The sequence below is a fragment of the Coturnix japonica genome, chromosome 1 (assembly GCF_001577835.2).
Source record: "Coturnix japonica isolate 7356 chromosome 1, Coturnix japonica 2.1, whole genome shotgun sequence".
Lineage (NCBI taxonomy): Eukaryota > Metazoa > Chordata > Aves > Galliformes > Phasianidae > Coturnix > Coturnix japonica.
In genome coordinates, this window is record NC_029516.1 from 102,084,507 (window position 1) to 102,107,008 (window position 22,502).

General features: G+C 45.7%; 1 protein-coding gene across 1 annotated transcript in view; it reads right to left on the bottom strand.

The window, feature by feature from the left end:
* The window catches only part of LANCL3 (LanC like 3), a 35,357-nt gene extending 30,904 nt beyond the window's left edge, over window positions 1–4,453 (bottom strand). Inside the window, exon 1 of the mRNA XM_015884448.2 lies at window positions 3,835–4,453. Within this exon, the coding sequence (XP_015739934.1) occupies window positions 3,835–4,395 (561 nt within the window). The 5' untranslated portion in view covers window positions 4,396–4,453. The remainder of the gene's footprint in view (window positions 1–3,834) is intronic.
* Window positions 4,454–22,502: the final 18,049 nt, after the last annotated feature.

Consider the following 22,502-nt stretch of genomic DNA (forward strand, 5'->3'; position numbering starts at 1 on the left):
CCTCATACAGGCACTGTTCAATCCCTCTGAACATGTTCATCAGGAAGGTCCTTCTCTTGTTTTTCTCTATTTTTTTTTCTAAGAGATGGAAAAAATGGACCAAGCACATAGGCTTTCAGCAATGACCCCATTGGCTCAGCCCCTGAGGGCAAGGGGGCTGACACAGCGCTGACAGAGCCTGCTGGTTCAAGCAGCTCACCACTGAAACTGCAGGCAACCATCTCTTACAGTGTCCCCAATATCTTTAGAAACTCCTGCCCCCTGAATGAAGCACCAGGCAGTAATGCAGAATGCTGTTTTGCCTCCTAGAAGGTATATTGCTATTGGCTGTTTTCTTTTTTGCTGCAGTCCAGAGCTGGTGGAAATCAGTCAAGCCCACAGGTTCAGACGACTGTTAAAAGAAAACCTGAGTTGTGCTGAAAGGTCACAGCATCTCAGCAGATGGTGATGCAAAAAGACACTTGAAGTTCTGTACCTTTTCCCCCATCACCTGACAGTGACATTGCCAAAAGGAAGTGCAAATACTGAGGCACACCATGCTCCATCAGCCATGAAATGGGGCAGAAACGTCACTGAGATAACACGAGCATATGACAAAGCACCATCTAAACAGAGGGGCAAGACTACCACTTCAGTGGTCTCTTACTACTGTTTGCACAACCAACTAGAGAGTGAACTGAATGAAAGCAGAACTGACGGATTCACAGAATCACAGAATGACCCGGGGTTGGGAAGGGGACCTCAAGGATCATGTAGTGTCCACCCCCCTGCCTGGCAGGGCCACCAAACATACCTTTTACTAGCATCAGGTTGCCCAGGCCCCGTCCAACCTGGCTTGAACCACCTCCAAGGACGGGGCATCCACAACTCCCTGGCAGCCTGTTCAGGGCCTAACCACTCTCCTAGTGAAGAACTTCCCCCTAACCATCCAACCTAAACTTCCCTCTTTTAACTTAAAACCATTTCCCCTGTCCTGCTGTTTCACCCTTTCAAGAGTTTAACTCCCCTCCTGGGTGTAATAGTTTTCCTTCATGGTATTGAGGCTGCAATGAGGTCACCTCGCAACCTTATCTTCTCTAGCTTGAATTAATAGTTGATTCCCTCCAAGATACACAATAAGGCTAGGCTAGCAGCATCAGAAAGAATGACCTGAAGAAGCAAAAGCAGAAAACATTGAAAACACATGGATTAAAGACTGCTCAAGTACATGCACCTTATCTGTGTGTACCCTGTACAAATGATATGTCATTTCTGCAAAAGCACTTTACCTATCTCTCTCTGGGAGGCACGATTACAACATAATAGAGATTAATGAAAGAAAATGACCATCTTTCCCGAAGCATAGAGTCACCGTGCATCAAGAAGATCAGACTGTTAATTCTTGTCTGTTTAAGTAATCCTTACTCATGCAAAAACTCCCAATTAATTCATCGGGGAAAAAAAGAAATGCTGTATTAGCCTAAAACTCTGAAAACCAGCAGAACGCAAATGTCTTCTTCACATGAGGTCAAAGTAATTCAACTGAACGGATCCTTCAGGACAGTCGATTGACTTCCTGAAGAAGCCTTACAAAACTGAGGCTGTTTAGCTAGGACTGAAACACTGGGGCACAGCAGCTGAGTTAAACTGGTATTTACTGAAATAGCGTGGTCCCCTTCCTCTGCTGCCTGGAAAAACCAAACCCACAACATCAATGGCAAATACCTTCAAGTATAATTGGTTTCTTGTACATAGGTCATAATTTGACTTATTCAGAGGAATAATAAGCAGCAGTGGCCATATTTCAGCATAAGGAATGGATTTCTCTTTGTGCTGGAAATGTTTGCACAGCAGCATCCAAAGACCATGTGCAAGAAGAAAACATGCTGCAGTGAGCCATGTGAGGCCGTGCACAATCAAATTACAGGAGGCAGCGTTTTCCAGCAGTTAGAATCACAAGGAGTTGTTTCTATTCTGGGATGTACCTGGCTTCCTGTTTGACCTTGGCAATAACACTGCATGCACTCTCTCTCTGGGCATCCCTCTCCTCATTTGTAAAGATGCAGGATCCGCTCCGGCAATGAACTAATTGAAATAATTCTGTACGAGGACAGAAACTTCTATCAGCGATGTGAATTTTGCTAACGTATGAGTACACAGACTGCAGATCACACACCGAATCACAGAATTGTAGGGGTTGGAAGGGACCTCTAGAGATCATCGAGTCCAACCCCCCTGCCAAAGCAGGTTCCCTACACTACGTCACACAGGTCATCATCACTGCGTTCTCCTAAGGAGCAACGCATTCTAGTTAAAAGCTTTGATTTTTATTAAAATTATTTCAAAAGAATTAATGCTTAACAATTGACATTATCTTGATTTCTTTCTTTCCCTGCACCTTTAAAACTGCAGCGTGGTGACAGAATTAATAATGCTATGGAAGGACGTCCAGCTTACTGATTGAAATACCAGCAAAAGGACACAGGCTATGTCCTACTGCGACTGTGGCATAACAGATCTCCTATGATTGTCCTTAACTCACCTGCTGGAGGAACTCCACAATATGTGCACACCTGTGCTCACCTTTAGGGAGTTTTAACTCTTGACAGCTGTGTAAAGTATGCTTTTTCAGCACGCAAGCAAACAGGGAGAGCTTTCCCCTTCTTTGTATTGCTCATCAGAGGACATCAGGAGATTGCACCCTCTCTCTAAACTGCAGAGACCGCTCAGAGATTGCTGACAAGGATGTAAGACCAGCAGGAAGGGGGAAAGAACTGAAGTAGTAGAGCCCAGGGTGCTCTTTTGTACAGCTGGTATGTCACTGTACGGCCAGAAACACAGACCCATAAGTGTGACCCCAACTGCCAAGACAGCCGACACCTCTGCAAAGAAACACCCCCCTAGAACTGGCACTGCTGCCTCCACAGAACTTGCACAGTACAATAATAAAGTACAGATATGTACTAATAATAAAGTACAGATATATTATGTTCAAGAACAACGTAACTCATCCTATCTTTAAAGGTCTTCAGACAGAATCCCATTAGCATGAATGCCAGGCTCCTTTAAATGCTTAGCACCGTAGTGATTTTCTATTCAAAGCAATCAAAAAACCCACGATGCTGACTTAACCTCTGATCCCCTGGAGTCCCCGCAGTCCTCCATTAAGTGAATTTCCTCGGACTCCCATCTCAACGCCTGTTATTGGATGGGGCAGAACGGCTCCTTCCCACAGCATTTATTTACTTGTAACAGTCGCTTACTCTCCCGGGAGGAAAAAAAAAACAAACGTCAGAAACACACAAACTTGCAAATCAGTGATGAACAGAGAAGACGCAGATTAGACCCGACAGGAGGACGGTAAGGAAGATCTACTGACCGCTCGCTAACAAACACCACAACCAACAGCCGGATTAGCTACTAGACCGTACTCAATGGAAGCTCGGAACGCCCAGAGCTGTAATATCCGAGGGTAAAGTCCCGACTCCTTGAAATCAGCATTGAGCTGAACTGTAAGCAAGCATTACCCGTGCAGCTCCCATTCAACAAGGCAGGCTCGGATTCTCGGATTTCCAAAAGCCCGTGCCGTGCGCTGGGGTCAGTCAGCACACGTGCCTATGATCACCGTCTCCCTTGCACCACTCAGAGTAATAATAAGGTCCCTTACTCAGCTTTATCCTCCATTACAGCTTTCCGACCCACCTTATTTTACGGACACCCTCTCTAAGAGCCCCCCGGCCGATCCCTCGGCACCTGCCCACTCTCTCCTCTGGGGCACGGGTGACCGACAAGCGCCTGCCCCATTAGAGGGCAGCTCCCGCGGCGGAGACACGAAGGGAGCCGGGGCTGCCTTACCTCCATGCCGAGCCGCTGCTTCAGCACCAGGGCGGCACACAGGTACCCGGCTCGGCCCACGAACAGCTCGTCGGAGCCGCACTCGAGGAAGGAGAGCGGCGCGCAGACCTCGCTCAGCTCGCGGAACTTGCCCAGCGGCCGGGCGAAGTCGGGCAGCCCCAGAGCCCGGTACACCAAAGCGGCCACGGCGTACACCCCGGCGCCGCCCAGCAGGAAGGCGGCGCGGGTGTCGGCGTCGGCCTCGCCGCCCGCCTCCTGGTAGCGCAGGCAGGCGTCCACCACGCGCCGGGCCGCCCGCAGATAGGCCTCCCGCGACGGCGCGAACAGCGGGCACTGCGCGACGTGGTACAGCATGTAGGCCACGCCGGCCACTCCGCCGTACAGCCCGCCTTGGCAGCAGCGGGGACCGCCCGCCGCCCCTCCGCCGAGCGGCGGCAGCTCCTTCAAGATCCGCTCGATGGTGGCCGTCACCAACGGCACCGCCGCTTCTTTGTCCGGCGCTGCCGCCAGGCTGCCCGCGTAGTCATCGAAGCGGTTGGCGAAGCAGCGCTGGCTCGCCATGCCCCCGCCTGCACGGCGCTCTGCGCAGCGGGAGGCAGCGCGGGGCGGCCGGGAGGCGGGAGCGCGGCAGGGAGGAGCGAGGAGGCGGGAAGGGGCGCCCCTCGCAGGTCTCCACACGGTGCCCTCTGGGCTGCCGCTCGTCCGCTCTAAGCCGCCAGAGGGGAGTACGGGGGTGTGTGTCACAGAATGACAGAATGACCCGGGTTGGAAGGGACCTCAAGGATCATGTAGTTCCAACCCCCCTGCCTGGCAGGGCCACCAAACATACACATTTACTAGATCAGGTTGCCCAGGGCCCCGTCCAACCTGGTCTTGAACACCTCCAAGGACGGGGCATCCACAACCTCCCTGGGCAGCCTGTTCCAGGGCCTAACCACTCTCCTAGTGAAGAACTTCCCCCTAACATCCAACCTAAATCTTCCCTCTTTTAACTTAAAACCATTTCCCCTAGTCCTGCTGTTGTCATCCCTTTCAAAGAGTTCCTTCCCACACTGCTGGAGGATGGGGCTGTGGGAGGCATGTAGTCAGAGAGATGCTGGGTTATTCTTATCTGGGAAGCGGACCCCCAGGAGCTGTGGCCACATGTCAGGGATTCGCTCAGCTTTCCCCCACAGCATCACGATGGCACAGGGCCATCTGTGGCTCCTTCAGGCATGAGCCAAGCAGAGCTTGTGAGGAACAGAAGATATAGGACACTGAGTGGGCTCCTTGTTAAACTAAGTCAGCATCAACAACAGTAGGGTAAAGCTTGAGGCAAACACGAAGAGCAGCTCTTGTCCATCTTCCCCTGGTTGTGTGAACTGATAGGCACTGAAAGACCTTCCAAGGGCTGTGGCTCTGTAGTTGCTTTGCACATAGAGTCATCTTTCAGTTCCTGGTACTCAATGGCAGGGCAAGTGATATGGTGTAAGTCAAAGAATCCCATCACCTCCAGGTTTTGGATTAAACCACTTACAGCAATCATTTCAGAGAACACAGAGTCAGAGAATTTTTTGTGTTGGAAGGGACCTCACAGCCCAACCACCCAATCCCTGCCATGGGCAGGGCTGCCCCCCACCAGCTCAGGCTGCCCAGGGCCCCATCCAACCTGGCCTTGAGCACCTGCAGGGATGAGGCACCACATCTTCTATGGGCAGCTGTGCCAAGGCATCTCCATCCTCTCAATGAGAAATCTCTCCCAACATCTAACCAAAATTTCCCATCTTTTAATTTAAAACCATTTCTCCTTGTCCTATCACTTTCTACTTGTACAAAAAGTCTTCCTACTGCTTATGAGCTCCCTTTAAGTACTGGAAAGCTGCAGTGAAGTCTTCCTTGGACACTTCTTCAGACTGAACAAGTTCAGATCCCTCAGCCTGTCTTTATAGGAGAGGTGCTCCAGCCCTACAATCTTCTTTGTGGTCCTCCTCTGGACCTGCTTCAACAGCTCCATATGTTTCCTGAGCTGAGGGCCCCAAACCTGAACACAGTAGTCCAGATGGGGCATCACCAGGATCTTGAAGCACCATATTCTTGCTGTTGGATGCCTTTGCCTTCAGTGCATTATGGTCATCATTTTTTTCTCTCGAGTGTTTTTACTCATGTTCCCTACATTTCTCCAAAAGACAGATGTTTCTCTGTGTTATCCGCAAATGCTACACATGTAAGCTTAGGAAATCAAGTAATAGTTTGAGTGCTTAGCTACTGCAGGGCAAGCAGATGTCATGCAGCAGTCAGTGAGAAATGAGGATGACGGTTTCAGCTGTACCTTTGTTGCAGGGGAGCACCGAAGCCAATAGGAGAGCTGAAAGCAAATCACACAGATACTTCTTACAGCTGTACATTTATATTTATATATGTATTTTGCCCTTTTACACTGGTTTATGCTTCCTAGGTGTGCCGTGCTTCTTGATCCAAGACACCAAGGAGTTAGAGGCATATTGCAGATGGTAGAAGTAAAAGGGTATGAGACAGGTGTGGTGTATATAGGTAGTGGAGAGGGGAGCTGAATCCTCAAAGCTGTTGCTTCCATTCTAGAAAATCTGTCCTTACAGAGCACATTGGTTTGTTGAACACAGGGGTTTCAGGGTACCCACATGGCGTCCAGTTTTGTTCCTGCACTGTATTCCAGATCTCTCCAAAGCCGAAGGTGAAACACTGGGCTCACACACCAAGGCTGAGCTTCAGTAACAGATGTGTATTTGGAGATGTCCTAGAGGCTGTCCAGACCAATTAGAGTTCACTGCCTGTTGAATTAAAGAGTAGCTCCCACTCTATGTATTGAAATCAGCCATCAGTACCTGTTTCTGCCCAGTGTTGTGATTCCCTCTTGGGAGAGCTCTTCAGGTACAGTTTGTAGCTAGCGCCTCTCCCTGCCTGCTCAGCCTTTGTCCTGGGAACCCACACTCCTAAATGAGTGTCTCTGGAGTTCGTAGGACAGCCTCTCCCTGCTTTGTAATCAGTTCTTGGCTGATAGGCAGCTGGCTCTTGGGCAACTGGCAGAAGGGATTGAATTAGACAGAGTTATTTCATGTCTGCACTAGAACTATAGAATCATTAAGGTTGGAAAAGACCTCTAAGATCATCAAGTCCAACCGTCAAGTGCCCATTTTCCCCTTATGCCATTTTTCTGCCTTTGCTGACATGGTTTATTAAAGTGTAGCATTCCACTGTGTGCTGCAGACACCATGCTAGCAGCCAAAATACAGACAAGTCTGACCAGAAGACACACAGCAGGGGGGCAGTCCCAGGGGTTTTATAGTGCTGTCATTCACATCCTTCTCCTGGCAGTCTCTGGTTGCTCAGAGATTTATGCACATGGTTTCTTACTGTAAGTACTTTTTCATTCCTCAGACTGTCTTAACCTGTACTGTATGGGCTCTGATCACAAACTGCACAAAAGCTTTGGAATCTTTGTTCCCTGACAATCATTTGACAGTGATGTGCAGACCTATTTGGAAAATGAAATACTTCTTGGCACTGCACAGTGAAAGCTTTTTTCCTAAGTCAGCCTTTTATTCTGTTACTTGTGCATGGTTGGTAATACAAACACAATTTCTGTGTGACAGAAGTGATGTAGGTTTTGCTGCTTCTATTGCCATTTCATCACGAGGAAAATTACCTTTCAGAAGATAGAACGTTATTTTGCAGAGATTATGTCAAATATTGTGTTAAATATTTAAATTACCATGCATCATTTGGAGGCCAGTAGGTTTCTTAGAGTTCCTTCCCTCAGCTCGAGCCTTCTGAAACTGTCAGGATGGTGGCCATTTCCCTGCAGATACTCTGTCACAGCCTCCAGTTTCTCTGCCAAGCAGATTATGTCCAATTCGGTATGTTCAAGGTGATTTCTAATGAACCAAGAGTACTTTTATATGCTTACAGAACGGTAGTTAATTTGCAGCTCTCTGCATGGTTCCAGCATTGGCTAGCACAATAATGAAGCACAAAACCCCGCTGTGTTCTCCATTATTGATATTAAAATAAAATAGCTAGTTCTGTACTAATAATTAGTCTGTCAGTGCAACATACAATGTCAATTGGAAATTTCCTTAATTGCCTCTACGCTACAACTGATGTTAATGTGAGATCCAGGATCTTACTTGTAACATTTCTGTCAGGTCTGGAATTTGGATCCATTTCAAAGTACAGGATTAAAATCAATATCTGAAGTTAAGTAACATTTTTACTTAAAAACAGATGACATTTTTGTCTGTGATATTTCACTTGAATTTTCTTCTCTGTACCTTGTGCTACATTGCCTTTGTGTTACCTTATCTTGGTAACTGTCGTGATGGAAATGTGCTTGTGAAGGCAAGAGCCTCACCTAAAGCAGCTGCAGGTGATGAAGAAAGCTGGGGATAGTGACCACTCTTTGCATCCCCCGGACCATGCAAAGCCACAAGCAATGAATGATTAAACACTGTTGAAATTTCAGGCTTTTTTGGTCAAACTCTCACAGCATTACGACAAAGCTGGGTTTGCAAAAAATGAAAACTGTAATAAGATACTTCTAAGTTTTTTTCTATCCCAGCTATTTTCAGCAGACCCAGAGGAGTGAGGAAGCCTGGGTTAGGGAACACGGAGTCATGCATAATTGCATAGGTCTTACTTTGTGTAAGTGAGAGCAGTCTGTTCTAGATGCTTTCATGAGTTAGCAAAATACCGACTTATCTCCACAGGACCCTGATGAATTATCCTTTTACAATTGCAGACTTAGAAGAACATAAAATAACCTGACTTAGCATGTATGGTCATTGTCCATTCAAATAATGGAACAGATGGCTTCATTTAAGATGTTGGAAATAGGCTGATATTCAAGAAAACTACAGTCACTCCTGAAATTTTCCTCCTGTGTTTCAGTTTGTGCCCACTGCCTCTTGTCCTGGCACTGGACACCACTGACAAGAGCTTGGCTCCATCATCTTGGCACCCTCCCTTCAGATATTTACAGACACTGATGAGATCCCTGAGCCTCCTCTTCTCCAGGCTGAGTAGGCCTGGCTCTCTCAGCCTCCCCTCACCTTGCCCCAGTGCTCCAGGAACGCGTCCAGAGGAGGGCTACAAAGTTGGTGAGGGGTCTGGAGCACAGGCCTTATGAGGAGCGGCTGAGGGAGCTGGGATTGTTCAGCCTGGAGAAGAGGAGGCTCAGGGGAGACCTTATTGCTCTCTATAACTTCCTGAATGGGGGTTGTAGTGAGCTGGGGGTTGGCCTCTTCTCTTGTGTAATCGATGACAGAACTAGAGGGAATGGTTTTAAGCTGTGGCACGGGAGATTCAGGCTGGACATTAGGAAATATTACTTCTCGGAAAGGGTAGTCAGGCATTGGAATGCACTGCCCAGGGAGGTGGTGGAGTCACTGACCATGGGGGTGTTCAAGAAACGTTTGGATGTTGTGTTGATGAATATGATTTAGCTGGGAAGTATTGGTAATGGTTGGACTAGATGATCTTCTAGGTCTCTTCCAACCTTGATAATTCTGTGATTCTGTGATTCATCTTTGTGCTCCTTCACTAGACTGTCAAGTAGCTCCATGACTGTCTTGTACTGGGCAGCCCAGAATTGGACATAGTGCGCCAGTGATATTCTTGCTGTACTAACTTTTGAGAGACCATAAAATTCTCTATTTCTCTCTTTTATATATATGTATATTTTAGCATTTTGCAGACTGAGGTCAGAATTTTTTAGTTCTTAGGAATCCTGAAGCAATGCACGACGCCCTATTTTTCTCGAAACAGTGATGATATTTTCTTGGGAAGCTGCCAAGAACATTTCAGAATCAATTTCTGTTCACGTGCATTTACAGCTCGTGTGCTGGGTTTACCGTCTGTCTTCATTTCATTGCTACGTTAGTCTGATGGGAATCAGAGATGCTGTGCTAGACTGTGCTAGATGAAGATCCATCTAGAGGAGTTCATGTCATTTTGCTTGTTCAGCATCCCGGGGGGAGGCAAGAGAAATATGAAATACATTGCAATCTGTGTTTGGTGCTGAGGAGAGCTGCAGCCTGTGGGAAGCCCACACGGGATCAGCTTGGGGTGGATGCCATTGTGGGAGGGACCCACATTGAGATTGACTGGGGCAGAGATGAAGCGTTACAGACTGACTGCAGCCCCCACTCCCTGTTCCCCTTCACTGCTTGGGAGCAGGAGATAGAAGAGGGTGGATGGAGGGGAAAGGTGTTTTTACTTTGCCTTTGTTTTCACTGCTCTTGTCCTTTATCCGTAGGAAATACATTACATTAATCTCCCTTATGCTGAGCCTGTTTTGCCCATGACAGTAATTGCTGAGTGCTTTATTTGTCCTTATCTTGACTCATCAGCATTCTTTTCATCATGTTTTCTTCATCTGTTCTCTTGCCATCAGTGTGAAACCACCACAAGTGGGCAGAATTAAGGCTGTTTACGGGGCATTTCAAGCCACTCTGCTAAGCGTCATTAATGACTGACAGAAAATAACCCATTGCCTTTCCACACAGGCTCAGTTACTATCAGTTGTCTGTAAGCCAGATGACTGAAGTTTGTTAAATGAAAATGGCGGGGTCGAGAAAAAGAATATACACAAACATAAATTTTCTATATATACATGAGCTCATTGCAAATGTGAAAATAAATTTTGCTCTGGCAAGTCTCCGAGTTATTTCACGATGGAGGCATTCCTTTCTCTTTCTGTTACGTTTAATTTTACACCGCTGTTTCCACACCGCTGTTGGTAAAGTCAGCCTGTTTTGTTTCACCTCATTGCCTTCAGCACTTGTGCACTAACAAAGAACCTTAAGTCACAACTGGTTTAAATGAATTTGCCTGCATTTGCCTTCTTCTCTTGCTGCCTGCCCTCTGTTCCCCTGTGTCAAGTTCAAAGCCATCAGCTTTCTGGAATGGAGCATTAAAATAGGTTTGGTGAGCAGCCAGTCCCTCCTTTGAAGAGAGTGCTGGGCTCAATCATCAGAAGTCACTGCAATAAAAACTTCTGCCTTTGTGCTTGTATTGCATCTGCCATTGCTGGCAGGGCTGGGCTGGCAGGCTTTCTGGATGACCCACATTGGATTCTCGTTCTTTAATGCACGCTGACTTTTACAGATGTCAGTGCTGGTTACCTACTGTGGAGAAATTAAATCTCTGAGTGTTAGCCAATGTACGAACTGTTCCTTCTTTTTAGCACCACTTCACCTTCCAGCTTAGAGAAGCTCAGAAGTGCACGCCGCAGTATTTAGTCGCATTTTTTCCCCCTATGTGCATAAGTTGCTCTGAAAGTAATGCTCCTTTTTTTTTTCCATATCAGATGCCACTGTGTCAGAGTGCCCCTCTGCTGCCATGTGTCACACAGGAGCAGCATGTGATGGGATATTGGTGGGAAAGTGCAACCTCTACTGCCATTCCACCAACATCCACCTCTGACGCCGTGAGCCAACATAATAAAACAGGAGGCATTACTTTTGGAGTGGCTAGATGTATTTTTCTGTCAGCAAATGTACTCTGAGCCTTACTTTGTTAAATGCTTACCCTCTTTGGTGCTTGCATTGCCAGCCCAGGAAACTCAAGTTTTTCTTCTTCCAGACAGTAAGATTCCCCATGCAGTGTTTCACACCCTGATCACAGCATGCTGCAAAATAAAGCTCCCTCACCGAGTTGTCTTCTCCTCACCTGTCCTCTGGGCCATTGGAAGCAGGGCTGGCAGGCAGAGCAGCTGGCTGCTTCTGGGAGGGCATGGCCAAGCACTGCCAGTGAGTGGGATGCAGATGTAGCCAGGGGAGGCATGAGATGAGCCATCCTATTAGTGTCACTCTCAGAGCGGGGACTTGACAGCTCGTTCGTATCAGAGGCACAAAGGTCGTGTGTTTTTTGGAGCCTGTCCCTCAGGGCAGCAGAAGCAGAATTAAAGACTGGAAATGAAGTCTCTTTTGTTTAAAATAACTTCAGACGATGTTTCCTTTCCCCACCACTTCTTCCTCCATGTAGGCTGAGCTTTAATGGTGTAAACAATTGCTAAGAGTAATATCGCTTCCAGAATGCGGCATAACTGAGTTTATTTCAAATGCATAAATGCAGTTGGAATAAACAACTTTTGTTACTGAAAATGAGTTATGTGATTAAAATGGATGCAATCAAACGTGAAGCTTTAGGCGCCGTAGCTAACGAAACTGATGCGTCTAATCAGCAAATGATGCACTCTTAAGTAACATATTATAGTTTGGAATGGGGAAACTACTTTAAATCACTCTTCTGTATCCAGCAAATCACTGTGCAGCAATATTTATATAGTAGTCACACACAGCATCTTTTAAATGGAAATCGTGAAGGTTTTCTAATTGGACTTCACGGTAAAAAAACTTTGCATGTAAGAATTTGGTACAAGGGAGACATCTGGTGAGACATCCCCGTACTGCCGTGCCATGCACAGTCACTGCATGAGATCAGCTGCCTTCTGCCAACAGTTCATTCCTCAGCAGATCTCGGAGTTACGTAAGAGGTGATAGACTGAAATTTGTGAGATGAGATGATAGGCCGAAAATTCTCCTGTCCTATAAAAACCTGACTTCTTTGTTGTCAATTATCAGTTGGGCTATTTACAGTGTTGGCCTCACAGACTTGCAGAGCTGCTATTATGGCTATTACAGGGTGGGAAGTGATACCATAGGATTGCTGCTCACCTTGTTAAGGTATGGAATCCAGAGAGGAGAGGTGAGGTGAGGCCAGGTGAGAAAAAGATTGTCTGCCTTTGTTGTACTTTATGCTTCCCTGGGACATCTGCATAAACAAGCAATTTCTTATGATTTATACAGGTTCCATTTCATTCTCCCATTTGAGGTACTTTAATTAAAACAGCAGTAATGTTATAGGGCAATGACTGTCTCTTAGCATTAAAGAAGCATGTTGTATTTTGTTTAATGGCTGACATGTTAAGTGCTCCAGATTCTACATCCAGATTCAGCTTGTCTTGAAAATTGCTGTGTTCAATGGAGACAGAAATGAAAATGTGTTTCATTTATTCCACGCTGCTGCATTTTTACCCTGAGATAGTGATGAAGGAATGAAGCAGAGCATCCATGGCCACATCTGGTAGTGGTAGCTGTGTGCTGCCTGGCACTGAGCACTGTGTGGAAATGTCAGCTGTCCCACGTGAAAAGAATTCATTTTGTATCATATTTCCCCATCCATTCCCCTTAATGCATCTTTCATAGAATATTTTTCATGTTTGCGGGTGCTCTTGCAGATTGGAAAGCAAATGGGACCCTGGGCTCCATCAGGAGAGGGGTGGCCAGCAGGGAGAGGGAGGTGATTGTCCCTCTCTACTCTGCCCTTCTGAGGCCCCATGTGGACTACTGTGTCCAGGTCTGGGGGCCCCAACACAAGAAAGATAGGGAGCTGTTGGAGAGGGTCCAGAGTAGGGCCACAAAGATGATCAGAGGGCTGGAGCACCTCCTCCATGAAGACAGGCTGAGGAAGCTGGGCTTGTTCTGCCTGGAGAGGAGAAGGCTGTGTTGGGAAAGTGAAATCCAGTGCATCTGGGTCCTGCTCCCAGCCCTTGCAGGGTGAGCAGTGAGGTGAGCAAGTGACTGTTTGACAGAGCGCAGGTAAAGGATGTGCTGTACTTCAGAGCTGACGCCCATGCGGATGTACGTCTAAGTGATACCTTGATAAGTGAGAATGTAAAACAAAGTTTTGAAAAGCTTGATTACCACAGAATTTTATCCCTGTTGGTATTTATGCAGAAGGCACTCCTTTACTATGTAAAACTGTTACAGCACGTACATTTGAAAGCACATCCTTGCCTTTATGCCTCAGTGCAAGCACAAAGCATAGGTAGACTGAAAAATTAAAGCCATTCCTAAGTTTACAGTGATACTTATCTCATGGACCTAGATAACCATTATTCCCCCTCTCCCCCTTTTCTTCCCCTCTCATTTATTCCTTTTTAATTGTTGGAATCATTGTTTGCAAGCAGTACTTCAGGCACTGTATATTTTTGCGCTCACAATTACAAACTGAGCAACTCAACAGAAATCCACCAGCCCTACTTACTGCAGTCAGGTCTGTTCTGAGATCAGCTGTCCACTTGGCAGCAGTCTAATGTCATAATGAGACTCAAGGTGAATCTTCACTTGAAGCTCATCTCGACACATCCAGTGGCTTTCCAGATTTCACCCTGTGTATATATCTGAAGTCGGGCTATAAATGATCCCTTCTGCTGTCTGTTTGTAGTGCTGTCTCTCAGTCTCGGGGTTGGGTCACACACTGCCCTTCTTGCCGCAAGACTTCAGTCCTTCTGGGCTCCTACAATGCTTTTTTCCTTTCCCTCCCTTGGAGCAGCACTGCAAACAGTGCTGCTCCCTCTGACTCTCCTCTTCTGAGCTGTGATCATTCCTAAGGCTGCCCAGGGAGGAGGTGGAGTCTCCTTCTCTGGAGATATTCAAGACCCTCCTGGATGCCTACCTGTGTGACGTGGTGTAGGGAGCCTGCTTTGGCAGGGGGGTTGGACTCGATGATCTCTAGAGGTCCCTTCCAACCCCTACAATTCTGTGATTCTGTGTAAGGTGTAATGATGTGCACTACCAAAGGTCACCACAGTGCTTATCACTACAAATAACTCAGATTCACAATGAAAGGTGCTGGTTCTGACAGATAAGGCTGTTTGTGGTGATAATACTCTGTTATCTATCACAGACACAACAAAATCTTGCAAAAATTATCAGAACTGTATATAATCTACTCATTATCAGCATCTCATAGACCCCGTTGAATACAGCCCGCAGAAGGCTGCTCGCTAACAAACATTTCTTGGCTCTTTTAAGTAATATTTGAGTCTGTTCTCTTTAAACCTCACATCACAAAAAGATTTTAGCCTTCATGCTATAATTGAGTATTGCTTACCTTTCCACTTACTGCTGATTTTCATTTAGAATAGTGTGAAATCAGCACCTGTGTGCATATTGGGTATTGACTGACAGCTTCTTAATACAGAAACCTTGTTTCATCACCAGTTTTCCAAAGAGAGAAAAGAAGACATCAAAGCTGTCAGATTCATGTCATAGCTGTGGCAGTGGCCAGAAATAGACCCCCAATAAAAATACACTGAGATGCGCTGCTCTTTCATCCATCTTTTTCCCCGCTACGCTGTATTTTTGGTTTGAGTTTGCAGACTATAACTGTGGGTTTCAGACCCACGCTTGTAGCTTGCTGGATTGTACCGCAGTGCACATAATAAAGATTGAATATTTGCTTCTGCAATAAAAATTACCTAATCAGGTGGTGAGGACACATTCACAAATCAAAGAAACTCATCTCAGTCCTTGCCTTAGCTAATGATCTACTGTGTGCCTTCAGTATTTGTGGCAATTTCTCAGGAATAATGTAGGGAGAGTGGTACGTGCTTTCCATCATAAAGAGAAGAGCTGCTCAGATGAAAAAAAAAACACTTGTTTAAACATTGCCATGATTTTATTATGTTTTAATTTCCCACAATCACGAGCAATGATATCTGCAAACGAGAAATGAAACATTATCGAGGCATATATATTCTTGTTTTTCTATGGTTTAAAGTAGGACTTGTATGATAGCATGTGGATTTTGGTCTTGAGCTTTCTAAAACATGTTCAACAAATCTGCTACTTTCAGCTGCACATTTATTTCCTTTAACCTTTGCAACCTCATTGAGCAATGAGTGAACACAGAATATGTCATACCGATACTTAAATCACCTTTTACACGTTCACTGCAAGAGATGCAAAGATTTAGAATCAGTACCATAAATAAAATGCTAGTGTTTATCAAACACACATGTAAGCCTTTGTAACACACGCTGACCTTTGAAAATAACTGCTGTCCTGAATAACCACAAACATAAGAACTGAGATATTTCTTCCAGATGGAGAATTCTGCATCGTATGAGGAAAGTTGTCAAGAACAATCAAATCAAACAGCATTTAAGATACAGAACAGAACCCCCTTAAAAAGGAAAGAAAACCTTTGCTATATTCCTGTTCTCTTTTGATCAAACTCTAGTTGAGGTTCTAATCACTCCTGTTTTTCAAATGATTGCTTTCCCAATGAAGTGGTGAAACAATGAAAATCTTGCAAATCAACCCAGTCTCCCCAGTATCTTAAGCCGCTGATGAATGAGATGTGATTTGCTTTCAGACACTATTCATAACTTGATTAATAGAACTGAAACAGCCCTAGATCAATAGTTGTTCTTTCTCTACGGATGTTTTTCTCCCCACTTACATTGTATGACTTCTGAATCAAGCAGAAGCAACACTAGGTAGGTGTTGAAAGGGGTTGATAACGATGATTGATAGTGTGGGGAGAAAGAGGACTGCGTCCTCCAACACACCTCCAGAGCTGGAGGTGCAAGAGGCTGGTAGGTACAGACAAATGGTCTCCACAAGCAGAGATGTCTAGTTAAACCTTGATATTTCAGTACAGTTGATAGGCTGTCCTGCAGGACATAAGTGACTTCTAGACTGACCACACCATCCAATCCAAGGGGACCTACAGTCTCATCTCATAAGAGCCAAGGAACCTGTGTAGCTATGTGCCTTTGGATGAACCTGCGAGGAAACCCATTCTGTGCAAGGCAGAAAAGCAATTAGAAGTACAGTCTGTTTTCGTCTCACAGGGGCTGGACAGGCTCTGGAAAAGAGTTTGCCTTGAGGCAAGCATTCAAGTTTGTCACCAGACAGTGCTTCAGAGCCACATGTGGGATCTGTAATCTGAACTCTACTACGTTCCTGAGGAGCCAACAGGCAAGGAAATAAAATCAAGTGATATATGAAATATAATAAGAATGAAAACAGCCTCAAAAAGATTAATGCTTGTGTGAGGGCAGTTTGCAAAAAGAAAGAAAATAAAGTCACGTTTGACTGGCAGATAGGCAGTGATGAGTGTGCTCATCTCTTACGATTATTACCAAACTGAGGAAGATCTACATCAGGGTGGATTTTGTCAGAACGAAAGATCTTGTCTTGCATATTGGAATATATGCACACTACAGTTTGCATGCTCATATGGACCATCGCTTGGAGGGAAAACACAATCTGCTACAATGCCTATCTGCCAGACAAAATCTGCATGATTAGTTCCTTATGGCTTTTCTTTCTGATAGAGTAGAGCTCCAAAGTGAGAGAAGATTTCTAACAAAGGTGATGATTTATTTCCAAATTTCAGTTCAACAGTGCACTTATGGAGGAAATTGGCTTTCAGCGGGATGGGCTTTTGTGCTTTGCTGAGTAGAGATATCCTTAAACATCTGCTTAAAGATGTGTAGTTATTAAGATACAGCCCTCTCTGGATGGGCTTTGAATCAACTTCCAAGTCAGTTCTGGATGTCAGTTCAAAAGGAGAAATCTGCATTCTACAGAAAAAATAGGATTTGTTTCCTAGTGTAACGTTCTTTTTCTTTACTGCTGTGCTGCATTATCGAGAAGTGCTAACACTATTCATCATCATACAGTCACATATAGGAAATACTCATGATACTTAATGGAAGGAGGTGCCTAGTCTCACGTGTGCCTGCACCTTCAGAGGACAAACCAGAAAATCCAGATGGTGCGCTGCATTTTGACGTAACCCACCACAGATCTTTTGCAACCACCCCTGACCTTTAGCTTCAGTTTTGGAAGGCTTCTGGCTGAGCTCTGCTTTCCACACACTGTACAAGGGAAATGAGGCAGAGTAGTCTTCTTATTTCTATGCCCACCAGTTATTTGCATACCTTTAATTGCTGTTAGTAACCAACATGAATGATCTTTCTCAAAGAGAATATTTGAGTGGCTTGATAGGCTTGGGATTAGGCATTTAGCTTGGAGAGGGGTGTTCTGTGGTTTGTTGGACTGCTGTGAAAATGGAAACATAGTGCTCATAAGGCAGAGAAAATGCCCTAGAATAGGAGCCAGACTCCTCATCTCAGGATATGCCCTGCCCTCTGAGCTCCAGGCCATGGCTGCATCTGCTGGTGCCGTGAACCTTCCGTTCTCAGCTGTCCAGCGGCCCAGCTTCTAGAGTCGCAGGGAGAATTCCCATTCCAACCATGTTCTGACTGAAGTGTAGGACACACTTCTAAGCTCAGAGAGCTGGGGACTCAATTTTCCCTGAGGTTAGAAGTGCCTGGGACTCAGCTATTGTTTTCTCTAGAGATGTGTCCCACCATGTGAATCACTGTTAATTGAGTTGCAGTAGTTCAGGCTAGTGAAATGAGTTCTGAATGTGCACAGCAGGTAAATCGCCAGACAGCTCCACATTAAATGTACCCCTGCCTGGTCAGCTCAGCAGGCCACAGCCATGTATGGCACAGCACGCCTGCTGACCCTGCAGCAGGCTCCCAGGGAGCCTTTCTCTGGGCTTGTAGACGTTTTGTACCTCAGACCAGCAGGGCAGTGTTTCCCTCAGCTGGGCACAGCAGGGTGGGACAAGATATCTTGATTCTCTGGATCTCCCTGGGCTGTGCTTCCTCCTCTTCCCCCATGAGGCAGCTAGCAGGCCCCATGAGAAGTCTGCTCTGAAGGCAGTTTTATTCAGTAGCTTCTATGTCATAAGCAGCAATAAAAGACTTGTAACAAGAAGTCGAACCGCTGTTATTGTTCCTCTCCCTCAGGCTGTGCAGCTTCCCACACAGACATCTCCAGCCTTTGAATGGTGCTTTTGATAATGTACATTTTGGACAGAGACTCTCAAATTCTGCCCAGGCACCACTTTATATGCGTAAACCTCTTTTTGAATCCAAGAACTAATCCGTGTGCCTCACTGTTACCTGCACATTGAGAGTTCCCCTGCCTTACAGGAGAAAGGAGATGATAAATATTTCAGAGCCCACAGAGCACCCAGACAACTCTCTGAGTACAGGCGGCAAAAGCAATTCGGCCAGACAGGAGAAGGCTGCTTTAAAATTCCTCGAGAACAACACGGAATGGAGATGAGGTATAACAACGTGGGAGGTGATTGTAGCAATCCGTGTGATAGATGGCATCATTCACAGCGCAGCAAAATGGAGCTGCCTATAGACTCCCATTCACAGTGAGCTGTCATCTTCGCTTCTGACAGCTGCTTCAAGGCAACGCAAAGTAACGCTGGGGTTCATCCTCCTGCTTTTTAATTGGCGTTTGCTGCGTAAAGTCCCACAGAAGGAGAATTCAGTGGAGGAGTTTTATTGTATTTAGGCCGCTTACTGTTTTGATGCTTTGGGCTGGTCTTTGAAATTCTGACAAGGAACAAACCGCAAAGCTGTGCTCTACTAAAGAGCAGAAACAGAATTAGGAGAAAACGCTCACAATGTGGACTTCTTTGTCTGTTTCCCACAGGGAGGTCTCTGAACACCGTGTCCTCAGGTGGGGCACCCCCGGGGAACCAAAGGACAGGGAGAACCCCAGAGGCACTGAGAGGAGATCCTGCAGCCGGGCGTGCTTGGCTGCTATTTACAGGCTCGCCCCACGAGAGGGCAATATGGCAACACCCATTGTACTTCTGTTCCTTTGAGAACAGATTAAAAAAAAACAATCAGGATCTTGAATCGGGAATTTCGTTCTACAATGTATTCATACTATTTATAGAAAGAGCATTTACTCTTTAAAGTGTTGCTGTTTTGCTTATAGCAGTAACACATAACCAGCATGCATTACATTTATCACGGAGCCTAACGTGACCCTCTGCTGCTATCCAGCCTAGAATGACTCAACATTGGAAGAAAACTTCATGTATTCTTTTTTCCTCTATTTCAGAGACTTGAAAAGACAAGGAAACTGGAGGCTCAGTGCCACAACACACCCTAGGCAAGCAACCCGCTTATCAGCAGTTGAAAGAAGGTTAATCATATGAGTAAAATTCTCTAGCCTCACATTCTTACTTGTACTGACCCTTCTGCAATTAAATATCTTCATTTGCATCTTGCCCTCAGGTCTGTGATCCCCTTTGTTCAGCTGATGAACGTCTGTACCACCCTCCTAACATGGTTGTCCTGAATGTGCTTTCCTAACGTGCCTCTGAAAGGAAATCACAGCTCCTACTACAGCCTACAAAAGGTTTATCCTCTGCTTGACTGGAAGCTGCTCACCATATGCTAAACATCTTTGATAATGCCACCCAGAAATGTTTTCTCTACATATTTCATATTCTGTCTTGCACTCCAAAAGGCCATGCATAATGCAGCTGAAACGTTTTTTCTTTAGAGAGATTCAGTTCCGTGTGAGTGATTGGTCCCAGCTTTGACTTACACAGAAGTTCCTTGCCAGCTCTAGGCCTCGCTGCTGATTTGCAGTGTCACCTGCTATTAGGAAGGAGAACACAGCATCATTAACCAGATCTTGACAGGTAAATGCATCACAACTGCTTTGACTAATGCTATTGGAAGGAAGGAAACACATTCTTACATGCAGCAGCTTAAAAAAGAATAATAAGCCAGTAGGGTGAGATAAGGAGCACCCAGCACGCGATAAGGGCAAGATTGCGGGGAGGATGATACAGACTCCCAGGGCAGCCCAGCAGGCACTGGCAGGGTCTGGGTGCAGCTCGCCTCTCACAACCACAGATAGGTCAGCGTTTTTAGCACGGCATAGATGTGATTGTGTCATGATATTTAATTGCTGTAAAGGATAGGGCAGCTCAGTGGAATGGAGGAAGTAGCAAATTGAATTAGTCATTCTCACAGTCACTACTCAGACACGTGGTGCTCCGCATGGCTCACGTGCACTGCATTTCAGGCTGCCCAGGGAGGTGATGGAGTCTCCTTCTCTGGAGATATTCATGACCTGACTGGACACCTACCTGTGTGATGTGGTGTAGGGAGCCTGCTTTGGCAGGGGGGTTGGACTCGATGATCTCTAGAGGTTCCTTCCAACCCCTACAAGGTGGCCCAGCCCAGCCCCACTGTGGGAGGCACCTGCCGCACTGCAGGCCCTTGCTGGGCCAGGACGGCCTCTGAGGGTTCTTTTATTTTCATGAAGACAACATCTTTCTCCAGACTATATTCTACCAACATTTTGCTGAATGCAGGCTATAGCCAACTGCCAGCCTGAACATTTCCTTTGTATCAACAAGTTTTGATTAATGGAAGAAGACGCTGCCGTCTGGAAAAGCTGTTTTTCAGCCTGCAGAACCAATTGCTAGCCAGCAAGATAAAAAACAAGGGAAAAATCAAGGAAACCATGGAAAGCTCTGTAACTTGTTAAATGCGAAGCTCTGTATTAGATGTATTTGACCCTAAATTGCAATAAGCTTTGAAGGGAAATTAAACTTGAATAGACTTGACACCTGAGATGTATTATGTAAATAGAGCTACACCATTTTTGTTAAAGCATCACAAGGAAGAGAATACAGATTTAGCGTGACGTTCAGTATGCACCTCATTCATACACCTCTGTTGACATCTATGCACTGTGAGGTACGTGCATGTACAGAGGCTGGTATCCAGATAACCCTTGTGAGTTAAGCAGGAAAAACCCAGAGTGCTGGGCCTGGTCAGTGCTGCCAGCTCAGCCACCTCTGAAGCCTTATCCCACACCCACACAGTCCTATTCTCACAGGACAGGCTGCTATGCAAAGCCACCTAAAGCATCACCAAACACAATCAGACTCTAATTTAAGAAGTACGTAAGATTAAAATCAAGCCAAGCAAAAACTTTGGCCCAAATAAATAACTTCATAGGGTAGGCCCTTGATATGAATAGTCCTGTCATATGTCTGTTCTGGCTGTTACTTAATTTGGCCACAATCTGGTAAGACTTGTTCCAACCAGGCCACAGATTAAAACTCATTTAAAGACTAGAGATTACCCACATTAGTGATCTGTCAAGATGCACAGTGCACCTTTGGCTCAGTGCTCAAACCCAGTGCTTTTCCAATTGGTTCCCTGTGCTTCCTCTTGTGTGTCACTGCATCCGCTTGCTGGGCTAAAGCTTAGGAGCAGCAATTACTGATTTATCAAAAGCTGAAGGACATATACAAATGAAAAAAGAAAAAAAAACAATGACATCATAAGCTGAGGAAGGAAAGATTTAGGTTGGATATCATGGATTTGCTTCACAGAGGGAGTGGTGAGCTGCTGGCACAGGCTGCCAAGAGAGGTTGTGGATGCCCCATCCCTGGAGGTGTTCAAGGCCAGGTTTGATGGGGCCCTGGGCAGCGTGGTCTAGTATTAGATATCGAAATTGGTGGCCCCACATGCAGTGGGGGATTGGAGATTCGTGATCTTTGAGGTCCCTTCCATCCCAAACCATTCTATGGTTCTGCACAGCACCGCATGCAGAGGGTGCTGAGCAAATGCAGGCAATTCTTGCTTTACAAAGGTTTCTTAACATCACAGCCTGGAAAAGGGATACACTACTCTCAGCTGAATTATTTCAGCTTTAAATCAGCTAGCCGTCAAGGTGCCCTTTTGCACACATTCTTCCTACCACCTGGTTAAGTAAATAAATTTTCTTAACAGTTTAACATAAGCAAAGAGCTTCATATGTTTATGCCTTGTTTGATTGCCATGAGGTTTTACTATGAGGTTTGCAATAAATATTGTACAGCATCCTGCTGAATGACTTGTTACAGGACTGGGGCACCAGCCACTATTAATCTATCTTAGTTCTGTTCTTTATATTTTGCCCTGTCCAAGTAATAGAATTGGCTGGATATGCTTAATATTAAGGGAA